The following is a 12058-nucleotide window of genomic DNA, read 5'->3' as shown; positions in this document are numbered from 1 at the left end:
GATGGATTCCACTTCTCAGCAGAAAACCCCCTCTGCTATGTTTGCTTTATCATATTCTATTTCAGAAACAAGAACCTAAGGAACCTCTCTTATGAAAGAGCTCAATGCCCTGCAATTGTGTCACCTTCCTCTATGCTTATTCCAAACGATTGCACTTTCTTGTCACTTTGATTAAACAGGTAACCAAGCAGTACTATTTATTTCTCAGGCTCCCGTGAGCCTGCCTTAAACTAGTGGCCCCATTTCTCTGGTAGCTCTTTTGATTTCACCTTCCAATATCAGATCCTAAATTTAGGGGGGGAAATGAAACTTCAGGATATCTTTCCATATATTATTAAATACTTCACCTCTATTATAAGAACATGATGGGCAAGAAATAACAAGTGTTGGTGAAGTTGTGGAGAAGAGGAAACCCTTGTGCATTCATGGTGGGAACATAAATTGGTGCAGTCACTATGGGGAACAGTATAGAGGCCCCTCAAAAAATTAAAAATAGAGCTCGGCCTGGTGGCTCAGTTAGTTGGAGCATCGTCCCATATATCAAAAGAGTACAGGCTCGATTCCAGGTCAGGGCACATACCTGGGTTTGTGTTCGATGCCCCAGTGTGCATGTGTCAGGCAACCCATTGCTGTTTCTCTCTCTCTCTCTTTCTCTCTCTCTCTCTCTCTCTCTCTCTCTCTCTCTCTCTCTCTCATCAATAAACATATCCTCGAGTGAGGATTAAAAACAAAATTCAAAAGTTTAAAAATAGAACTACCATATGATCCAGCAATTCCACTTCTGGGTGTTTATCTGAAGAAAACGAAAACACAAATTCGAAAAGATAGATGCTCCCTGTGTTCACTGCAGGGCTGTTTACAGCAGCCGAGACATGGGGACAGCCCAAGCCCCCAGCGATGGGCAGATGGCCAGAGAAGACGGGGTGTACTGTATACCTATGCTGTATATTTGTTTTAATTTTTAAGTTCATTAAGATTAATGAACACAATTGTGTTTGACACCTGCTTCTAAAAAAATAAGCTGATCATTATCAATAAAGAATATTGTAATCTTTGTTGCCTGTAGAAGAACACGAAAACTGAGGCTTTAACCTGTAACAAAACCTGATAGTAAACGTGGCTCGGGTGCAAAACAGAAGAGCAGTGAAGGAAGAACATCAACTCAGAAGAGACGGTGGCCTTTCCTAAGCTGTTCATGGCAGTAAAATGCCATTAATACAACCATGGGGATTGTTCAATGCCGTCCCTGCCTCAGGGGAAACGCCGGTCAGCCCTCACCAACAGCCTGTCCCAGGAGAGAGCTGGGCTCTCTGCCATTCCGATGCTGTTAGTTACCGTGACCGACAGCCACCGCGCTCAGTCTCGCTCCTAAAGAAGCTGCGCTGTGCCCGGAGGCTCGGTGGACAGCGGCTGCCAGTCTGTGCTCCCGCAGGCCAGGCCGGAGCTGAGGGCGGGCTGCACCCAGCTCTCTGGCTGCCGGAGCTCCCGGGGCAGGACGCCCGCCCTCAGCCTGAGCCAGCGGCACCTCTCCCCGGGTCCAGCGGAGCCAGCACTGGCTCCACGGAACCCAGTGAACGGACCGAGTGAACGGTCCAGGTACTTGCTGGGAACACAGTTGGTGTGATTTTTATGGATCTGTCTTCCTGAGCTGTCTCCAGCCTTCAGCTGAGTAGGCTATGGCTTTTGTAAATGGAAATTAAACATATTAAATGGCACCTTCTGATTCAGAAACCTGCACTTTAACTCTCCACGCCACATCGCCCTGTGCACAGGTTCAGTGAGAGCCTGTCCTTTGCGGAGATGGTGCGGTAAGTCGGCTGTGTAAGGGGAGTGTCATATGGAGGGTGGTTCCCACCCCATCAGGCGGGACAAGTCCACCGTGAGGAGCACAGGGCCCAGGCCTGCCAGGCCTCCGAGGGCCCAGGTGACCGGGAAGGTCGATCTGGGCCGGGGGGGACCCCAAGAAGAGAGCCCCTCACACTCTGGAGCCTGCAGACAAAGCTGGTGGAGAGAGAGAGTCTTGGGTTGGTTCTTGGCCTTAGGACAGACATAAGGTGGCCAGGTACAGCCCAGCAGGGGCCACATCCCTGGTACCCACCAGCCCCGGCGAACTGGGTCGGATGGTCACGCCGGCTCGCAGAGCCACGAACAGAGATGGTAAAAGTCTGAAACTTGGGAATGAGGAAGACAGACCCGGGGAATGCACTTAGCTCCTCTCATTGTTTACCTTGAATTCAAAGTCCCTGACTCCTGGTTACTCGTTAACCTGCCGGTTTTGTCCGGGAGAGATGGAAATAATTTTGCCTGGCAGAACCGACGTCCCCAAAGATTGACGGCTGTTGGACACGAGCCATTTTTAAAATCGAACTCAGCAATTTTATCCTAACACTCCTCTGTCAGATTGCTTATACATATCCCCGCTCCTCGAATGCTCTCTGAACCCGCCGGAACATCTTACCGGTTCCCTTATTAATTAGTAACAATAATTAATTAAGTTAAGACTTTTGATAAGGGCTGATTTTATATTTACTTCAGTCTTTGTTGTTACTCTTTAAAAAATTATATTTGAACGTGGGCCGTTCAGACATTGTGTGGCCCTGAGGCGGGGATGGGAAGGGCAGCTTTGCTGGGGAAAGGACAAAGTCCGGAGCCGGGAGCAGCGTCGGGAGGAGACGGCAGGCCCAGCGAGACCCGAGCAGCCCGCAGGGGCCCCTCTGCAGGGAGAGAGGAAAACCCGGGAAAAATCTGCCGACCTGGTCTGGGCCACAGCCTCCTTATCCGGCACACGGCCACGGCTGACCGTGTTTCCTTCACATCTCCCATCCTCCACAGGTTAGATGTCCAGGCCTCTAACCAGACTTCCCTGCTCCGTGGGCCCAAGTTATATCATTTGCAAGTTAGTTCTTTGGCTTAAAGTCCTTCCCTCTGTCAAAACGTCACTGTTTCTGAGAGAGGGTAACTCACAGAGCCTTGTCGGTCGCTTGCACGTTAGTATAAGCCAGTGGTCGGCTGCTCTGGTGACTCATGAGTTTGCCGACCACTGGACTAGACTAACTGTACCGTGTGGTTGGAAGCTGTGAGGATGGGCAATTGTGGCATATTGTGTGCAAAGAGGTAAAGGGTGGTATATGACAGTGGTCGGCAAACGCATTAGTCAATAGAACGCAGTTTGCCCACCACTGGCCTAGCCTTTCTGAGGTCAGAGGTCAGCTGAGAGAAAGGGAAGGAGCGGGCAGGCCCCGCAGTGCTGGGTCCGAGCCCTGGAGGGGGATCGGGGAGGGACGGGGTCTGACTCACCGCCAGGTCCGCGCGGGTGACAAAGCCCCTCTCCGCGGCCCCGCAGGCCTGGAAGAAGCCCTGCAGCTCCTCGGCCGCCTCGGGGGGCCAGGGCTCTGGAGCCGCAGGGGCGTCCTGGCCGGCCGCGGGCTCCCGCGTCAGCCGCCGCCGGCTGGAGCCCAGCTTCCGGCCCTTCCGGGGGGCTCTCTGCCCGGACTCCATGCTGCTGTGGCCTGAGGAGGAGAACGGCGAGGGGTCACTGCCTGCTGCACCGGCACAGCGGCTGCATTCCCACCCCACCCCACCCCACCCCCCCCCCCCGCCGGCTCCCCGATAGCCCTGGAGAGACCCGCCACGGTGATGCCGCCCGCCTGGGCCCCGGGGCCTCGCTGCCCTCTGGCCTCAGCGCAGCCGCCCAGGCCCGGCCTGCCCGCCCTCTGCCTGGAAGGCCCACCCGCGCCCTCATCGTGAGGTCTCTGCTCAGCCGTCCAGGGTCTTCCCGCTGTTGAACCAGGAGGTCCCTGTACCGCACAGGTTCCGGTTTAGGGGTTGGGGTGGTGACACAGGGTCGCCCCGAGTCCCACGTCTGAAGGGCCGGCAGCACCTGGTGAGCAGTCTCTCCCTCTGCTCCTCCAGCTCACTCCCCCCGACCCTCAATCCCCACCGTCCCCTCTAAGAGGGACCCTCCCCAGCTGCCTCCTCCCTCCCTGTCACCTGCCTCCCGCCTTGATTCCTCCTCAGCACCATTTCCCTCCTCTCTCCACACGCCCACCCAGGAATCAGAACGTGCCCTCCTTCACTGCCCACCTCCTCGCAGCCCACAGCACCCTCCGAACCACTCCCTCCTCCCTTGGTCCCTGTGCCCCAACCTGCAGACTCTCCTATCCCCTCTCCCAGCGGACTCCTCTTCCTCCCTCTGCTTCCTCCAAGGAGCCTTCCCTGCAGCCACCCCCAGCTTCAAGCCGGGCTCCGTACGCCCGTTTGTGGCCCCGCGATGCCCCGGGCTCCCCTGTGGATGTCCCTGTGCACCTTGCTCCGCTTTATCCCCAGCTCCTTAGCACATAGTAGGTGCTCAAGTAAGGGTCGTCCAATTCATTAATAGGGTCCTTTCTTCTGCCATTGAAGGCCTTAGGTCAGCCAGTCAATGAAGAAGGGTGTGATGGGTGAGGCTTTGTCCAGGGGAGGCCCAGGGCCCTAGAGAGGGCGGCTGGGAGGCGGGAGGGGCGGTCGGGGCCTGCCCTGGCGGGAATAAGTTGGGGTACGTAAAACTGTACGGGGTGAGAGGGGTTGGGGTGCACATAGCCAGGCAGCTTCCTGTGGGCCGTGGGCTTGGCCCAGCTCTGGGGGGGCGGGGCGGGTGCAGGATAAGGTGACCAGACGTCCCGCTTTTGGCAGGACGTCTGGTCACCTTAGCGTAGGAGCAGTGAGCAGCAAGAAGCGGAGGTGGCCAATACCAGTTTGGCTCAGTGGATAGAGCGTCGGCCTGCAGACTGAAAGGTCCCGGGTTCGATTCCAGCCACGGGCATGTACCTTGGTTGCAGGCACATCCCCGGTAGCGGGTGTGCAAGAGGCAGCTGATCGATGATTCTTTCTCATCGATGTTTCTAACTCTCTCTTCCTCTCTGTAAAAAATCAATAAAATATATTATAAAAGAAGAAGAAGAAGAAGAAGAAGAAGAAGAAGAAGAAGAAGCAGCAGCAGCAGAGGCGGCAGGAGCAGCCCCTCCGGGCTGTCAGTTGGGGCCAAAGGTCGCAGGCAGGCCAAGGTCGGGGAGCCCTGCCTCAGGAAGGCGGGCTCCCTGCAGGGACGGGAGCCGCTGGCCCAGCGCCCCTCGGGCGAATTTCCTCACACGGTGCGAGGCCGTGGCTGCAGCAGTCCTCACCCGGGAGGCCCCAAACTTCAGTGCAGTCCCTCGGTCTCTTCCTGGCTGTGTGTCTCCACCTGTGTCCTCCTCTTTGCCTGCCCCTCGGGCCTGCAGCCTGTTTCCCATCACAGACGCCACACGGCAGCGGTGCTGGCCCGGGGCGCTGTGAGCCCACCGGCACCTCCGCCTCACCCAGCGGCTGGGAAGCGGCCACTTGGGAGCATCGACTCTGAGCAAATCCCCCAGAGCAGCAACCCGCACCTCCGTGAGACCTCTGCCCGCCCTGCCCAGAGCCACACTTCACTCCGGCGACGAGACCCAAGATGAGCAGGTGGCGAGCAGGTGCCCGGGGCCCCTCCGGCGAGCGCTGAGCGAGGACCAGGCTCCCTGCCCGCTGGCAGAGCGCCCTCCGGCCCTGGATGTGGAGAGGGGCCCAGGGGAGAGGGGAGGCCGGGGCTCTGGGTCAGGCTCTGCTCTCCGTCCTGCCCCTCGCCAGTGTGACCTGGGCAAGCCACGTGCCGTCCCGTGCCTCAGTTTCCCCACGGACCGTGTGAGGAGCCTTGCTCACCTTGGGGTTGGGGGTGAGGACTAGATGAGATCCCTGAAGGTGAGGTGCCACCCGCTCCGGCTTCACTTCCTCTGAGCACTCGTCACCTCCCAGAATAGGCTTTTTTTTTTTTTAATATATTTTATAAATTTTTTTTACAGAGAGGAAGAGAGAGGGATAGAGAGCCAGAAACGTCGATGAGAGAGAATCATCGATCAGCTGCCTCCTGCACACCCCCCACTGGGGATGTCCCCGCAACCAAGGTCCATGCCCTGGACCAGCATCGAACCTGGGACCTATCAGTCTGCAGGCCGATGCTCTATCCACTGAGCCAAACCGGTTTCGGCCCAGAATAGGCTTTTATTCCACTGTGTGCCGGTTCCCCTCCTCGGGAACACAGCCTCTGTGAGTGAGAGCTCACCCTGCTGCTCGCGGCTCTGTCCCTGGGCCTCGCTGCCACCGCATCAGAGATGCCGCCGACCCTGTGCCCGGCAGAGCCCACCGCGCCCGGCCCACAGCGGCGGGCAGCGCCGTGGAGCTGGCCACAGGGGGAGCTGATGTTCCGTTTGACCTCACCAGAGCCGGTGCTGTGCACATGCGCCTTACACCCACGTGACAGAAGAGGAAACTGAGGGAGCGGGGAGGGAGGGAGGGAGGGAGGCTCCAGCCTCAGAGCCGGTCACGCCCTGCCGTCAGTACCAGGACCAGCGCCAGGCCCGCCCCCCTGGGTGGCCATGGACGTGACCATCCCCACGACCACAGCCTGAGGGTGCCTCTTGGCGGCAGGAGGCCCATCTGTGAGTCACCGGCCCTCAGAGCAGCCGCGGGAGGGACTGCTGGGCAGAGGGCGGCTTCGCTCGGGTCGTGGCATTAGGAAACTCGAGTTTCACATGCACTTCCGCCGAAGGAGATAGCAGGAGATGATAAAATTCCCATTGCGGAAGCTTCTAGAACCGCAGTGTTGGGGGCAGCGCCTCCTGTGATGTAGAGTCTGTCAGCGCCACACGTCAGGGAAGTCAGGGTCCTGAAGTGCATCCCTGCGGCCACATGGCAGGACACAGGACGCTCTCCACGTGCTTTGGGCGGAGGGGGGGGTTTGGGGGGGGCGCCCAGCTGCACCTCTGGCCGCTCCCCGCAGCATCTGGTACAAAAGCAGCGCCCAGCCAAAACTGGTTTGGCTCAGTGGATAGAGCGTCGGCCTGCAGACTGAAAGGTCCCAGGTTCGATTCTGGTCAAGGGCATGTAACCTGGTTGCGGGCATATCCCCAGTAGTGGGTGTGCAAGAGGCAGCTTATCGATGACTCTCTCATCGATGTTTCTAACTCTCTATCCCTCTCTCTTCCTCTCTGTAAAAAATCAATAAAATATATTAAAAAAAAAAAAAAAAAAAAAAAAGCAGTGCCCAGCCCGCTCAGCCTCAGCGCCCAACCCCGGAGCCAGGCTGCCCCCTTCCCCGAGGCCATGCTGTTCCTTGCCCATCGTGAGCCTGGGCCAAGGACAGCAGGTGCCTGCAGCCGCCCTGCCCAGAGCACCAGTGACAGGCAGAGCAGTGTCTTCCTCAGCAGCCTCCGGGCCCCTCCCCCCCAGCGAGGAGCAGTCTGTGCCCTCGGGGCCAGGCGTGGCCATCCAGAGGCGGGGCACCCTCGGGTCCATCGCACCCGCAGCTCCCACTCCCTCCCCAGCAACTCCTGCTCCCTCCCCAGCAGCTCACCTCCCTCCTCAGCAGCTCCTGCTCCCTCCCCAGCAGCTCCCACCGGCCACCAGCCTTGTGATCACCTCAGCCCCAGCCCTCACAGCCCCGCGCGCAGGTCCCTGCCCCTCGGTCACTCAGAAGCACAGGCCCGGAGTCAGCAGCAGGGGCACCCTCCTGAGCACCCCTCCCCCTCCTGGATCCTCGCTACCTCACGCCCTCACCGGCCAGAGCCCCTGTGACCAGGAACGCACATGCGCGACCCTGCAGCTCGACCCCTCTCCCGCACTCCCCGCCCAAGTAATCTAGCCAGGTCTGGAGTTGGCCCCGAGTCACAATATAGTGTCTGCGGGTGCCCGGGGCCTCCCGGTTCCCATCCCCGTTCCCGTCACTCTCTCAGCAAAGGGGTGAGGGCTGGGTCCGCGCTCACCCCACTCACCACAATAACTACAAATGACAATGGTCACAGACCCAAACTGCCCAGCTGAGGGGTCTGAGCGCCCACCTCGCGCCTGTTCTAGTCCACTCACCTCTCCTCCCTCCAACCTGATAGAGAAACCGAGGCTCTGAGAAGCCAGGTGAGTTGCCCCAGGTCACGTGACATTTAAGGGCAGGTACTGTACCCCCGTCTCCTGCCCAGGTGCCCTCCATTAGACCAGGGAGAGAGCCCCAAATTCACAAGGAAAGAGGACTCAGCCCTTTGCTTCCTTGTCATCGAGCTGGCTGGGGCCCTGCTGCCCCCCATCCTCATCCCTCCAAAGAAAAGCATCGCCACGGGGGTGGCTCCCACCTCAGGATCCGTGCTCCACCTGTGCCTCCTGCACCTCCGGGGCCTCCTGGCCTCCTGGCCTCCTGGGCCTCCTGGCCTCCTGGCCTCCTGGGCCTCCTGTGCCTCCGGGGCCTCCTGGCCTCCTGGGCGTGCAAGCGATCGCGGGACTGTTAACAGTCTGTCTCTTGCTTCATCTCTCTTCCGCTCCCGGCGAGCGGATCTCCTGTGCTGATCTCTGAGACTTCCTGCAGAAGTGGCCACTGTTACCTTTCACAATCCCGCCTGCTCCTCCCAGGCCTCTGCTCCAGAACCCGGGACTGGGAGCAGGCAAAGCCGGGAGGGGAGTCCGTCTAAGGGGGGGCTCCAAACAGCGAGGTGGACGGCCCGCGGCCAGCCAGCCCTCCATGGCAAAGCCAGAGGTTGGACTCTATCTCTGGTTGCCATGGCGATGCCACGCCTTATCCCGGCCAGAGTGTTAATGGGCACAGTTATGGGCACGCTGGCTGTGAAGCTGCACACCGTGCCTTGCCTAGGCCCTCACTGTCAGGCAGTGCCATGGAATCTCAGGGGAGCTTACAGCTAGGTCACCTTGTAGAGCAGGGGCAGGCCGCCTCCAGCCCTAGGGCCATCTAAGGCCTGCAAAATCATTTGGTCTGGCCCTACCAAGGCATTAGGGGTGAGTTAATTAAACGTTTGACCAAATATAGCAGGCTATTTATCTGTTTGTTTATTTATTTGTTTTTTAAAGGGAGAGAGAGAGAGAAGCATCAATGATGAAAGAGAATCATTGATCAGCTGCCTCCTGCACCCCACGCTGGGGATCAAGCCCACAGCCTGGGCATGTGCCCTGACCAGGAATCAAACCGTGACCTCTGGTCCCTAAAATATATACATGGGAATTTAGTGTATAATAAAGGAACATGTTTCAAATCAGTGAGGAAGACGGTTTATTCAATAAGCCATTGGAAGACTGGCTTAGGTATTTGCAAAAGACGAAGTTGGAGCTCTAACTCTAAAATAATTTATATGGGTTGCTTGGCCAGCATGGCTCAGTGGTTGAGGGTCATGGTTCAATTCCCATGCCCAGGTTGCAGGCTCAATCCCCCAGTGTGGGGCATGCAGGAGGCAGCTGATCAATGATTCTCTTTCAACATTGATGGTTCTTTCTCCCTCTCCTTCTCCCTTCCTCTCTGAAATCAATAAAAAATAAAATAATTTTATATGGGCAAAAAGTTTAAGCAATAAAAAATCATACAATTCTTTTTTGTGTGTGTGTGTGGAATTTATCTCAAAATAATGAAAGGGCGGGGGAATGGTGGGGAACAGATAAAACAGCACTGGCCCTGGCGCTGGCCCTGGCCCTGGCGCTGGCCCTGGCCTGCTCTGTGACTGTTGAAGCTGGTGGGAAACACAGGCTCATTCCATGCTTCTCTCTGCCTTTGAACAAAAGCCATAAGGAACCCGGGGGTGGTTTTCCAATAACCTGGGAGCAGGCACAGCCTCTCCAGGAACATCACAAAGCATTAGAAGCCATAGCAGAAAAGACTGAGATACTCAACTCTACAGAAATTTTAAAATAACACAACCGAGACCATACTTTCAGGGGCCATTCTGATGCTCGTTACAGAAGCTTCTCTAGACGTCCCAGCACCAGTAACCACGGGGAGGTACAGTGTTCTCTCCTGGAGAAAGAAAACACGTTAAAAATAAAATGACTGGAGAGCAAAAAAAAAGTCACCGCTGACAACTCAAAAAGCAAGCAAACTGTACAATAAAAACTCACATCACAGAAAACAAACTGATTTCCTCTTTATAGCGTGAGTCCCTGCTGATCAGTGGAAACCCAGTAAGGCCTTAGAGAAATCGGCACCATGTATGAAGAGACAATTCATGGGGGAAATACCAACTGGCTTTTAAACATGTGAAAAAATGTTTATCTTAACTCGTAATAAAAGAAATAAAAATAAAACTATAGCCCTGGCCGGGTGGCTCAGTTGGTTGGAGGGTTGTCCCATACACCAGAAGGTTGCTGGTTCAATTCCAGGTCAGGGGATGTACCTAGGTTTCGGGTTTGATCCCTGGTTAGGGCACATATGGGAGGCAACCCACCGAAGTCCCTCTCTCTCTCTCTCTCTCTCTCTCTCTGAAGTCTCTCTCCCTCTCTCTCTCTCTCTCTCTCTCTCTCTCTCTCTCTCTCTCTGAAGTCTCTCTCTCTCTCTCTCTCTCTCTCTCTCTCTCAAGTCTCTCTCTCTCTCTCTCTCTCAAGTCTCTCTCTCTCTCTCTCTCTCTCTCTCTCTCTCTCTCATTCCTCTCTCTTTCTCTCCTCAGAAAAAATAATACAAATGTTAAATGTTTTTAAAAATAAAACTACAATGAGATAGTTTAAGTTGTCCAATCGGTAAACTTAAAATAAAAAAATAAGAAAAGTAACATGCTGCGTAAAGAGAAACTTTGCCATCCTTGGAGCCCCGTCTCATACACCAAACGGCTGCGGGTTCACCTCCCTGTCAGGGCACATGTGGACGGCAACCGTGTGATGTTTCTCTCCTTCCTCTCTAAAGTCAATAAAACACATATCCTCAGGGAGTATTTTAAACATTAAAACAGAAGAAGAAGAAGAAGAAGGAGGAGGAGGAGGAGGAGGAGGAGGAGGAGGAGGAGGAGGAGGAGAAGAAGAAGAAGAAGAAGAAGAAGAAGAAGAAGAAGAAGAAGAAGAAGAAGAAGAAGAACTAGTATGTCTTTCATGAAAAGAAATGTGGTGAGCTCTGCCAACATTTAAAATGCAGAACACTTTTAACTCAGCAATTTCCCTTCTAGTCACTGGTCCTACAGGTGCCGCCCGCATGATGCCATAAGAGGGTAGTCATTCCCACAGTGCCCACAGTAACAGAGGGCTGGAAACCACCTACGTGTTCATCCGCAGGGAGCGGGAACGGGTTCAGTAAGCTCGGATACGGCCAGACAATGGCCCGCTGTGTGGCTGGGAAGAAAATGCGAAAGAACCAGGTGGACCCACAGGGAATGACCTTCAAAATCTATTGTCAAGTGAAAATAGTAAGGTGTGCCCAAACCAGTTTGGCTCAGTGGATAGAGCGTCAGCCTGCAGACTGAAAGGTCCCAGGTTCGATTCTGATCAAGGGCACATACCTTGGTTGAGGGCACATCCCCAGTAGGGGGTGTGCAGGAGGCAACTGGTCAATGTTTCTCTCTCATCGATGTTTCTAGCTCTCTATCCCTCTCCCTTTCTCTCTGTAAAAAATCAATAAAAAATATTGAGTGGAAAAAAAATAAAATAGTAAGGTGTGAAAGAGTGAGGATATTAGTATGCTTTGCATGAAAAACGTGCATGTGTGAGGATAGAATTTATGCTGTGCAAATACCCTGTTTCCCCGAAAATAAGACAGTGTCTTATATTAATTTTTGCTCCCAAAGGTGTGCTAGGTCTTATTTTCAGGGCATGTCTTATTTTTCCATGAAGAAGAATACGGTACACATTTATTGTTAAGTGAAAATAAAGGAAATTTATTACCTGTATACGGAACGGTAATACGGTAGTTGTCAACACAAACCAGACAAACTGTGAATCCTACAGTATCAAGAATTTACTCATTTATTCAATGACAATCATGTCATCATCTTCTGGAACATCATCATAACAATCCAATTCCTGAATTTCCTGGTGAATTTCTTGTGATTCCATTTCTTTCAGAATCAGTGGACCAAATCTCTCATGTTTAGCCTAGAGGGGTCTTATTTTGGGGGGATGCCTTATATTTCACTCAGAAGGAAACCTGTAAGTAGGTCTTATTTTCCGAGGATGTCTTATTTTCGGGGAAACATGGTATATGTTTGTAAATGCATCGAATCTTCCTAACAGACTCACAGACAGACAGCAGTCAGGTGATTATCAG

General features: G+C 54.6%; 1 protein-coding gene across 5 annotated transcripts in view; it reads right to left on the bottom strand.

The window, feature by feature from the left end:
• The window catches only part of RAB44 (RAB44, member RAS oncogene family), a 33601-nt gene extending 25269 nt beyond the window's left edge, over positions 1-8332 (bottom strand). For all 5 annotated transcript variants that reach the window (XM_084890056.1, XM_084890057.1, XM_084890058.1 and 2 more), the window contains exons 1-2: positions 8169-8332; positions 3298-3509 (exon numbers count right to left, since the gene is read on the bottom strand). In XM_084890056.1, the coding sequence (XP_084746182.1) occupies positions 3298-3498 (201 nt within the window). In that variant the 5' untranslated portion in view covers positions 3499-3509; positions 8169-8332. The remainder of the gene's footprint in view (positions 1-3297; positions 3510-8168) is intronic.
• Between the last annotated feature and the right edge of the window lie 3726 nt (positions 8333-12058).

The sequence above is a fragment of the Pipistrellus hanaki genome, assembly GCF_964339955.1.
Source record: "Pipistrellus hanaki genome assembly, chromosome: 7".
In the NCBI taxonomy this organism is placed as follows: domain Eukaryota; kingdom Metazoa; phylum Chordata; class Mammalia; order Chiroptera; family Vespertilionidae; genus Pipistrellus; species Pipistrellus hanaki.
Note: the sequence above shows the minus strand (reverse complement) of the source record. Positions and strands in the feature narration are given on the sequence as shown.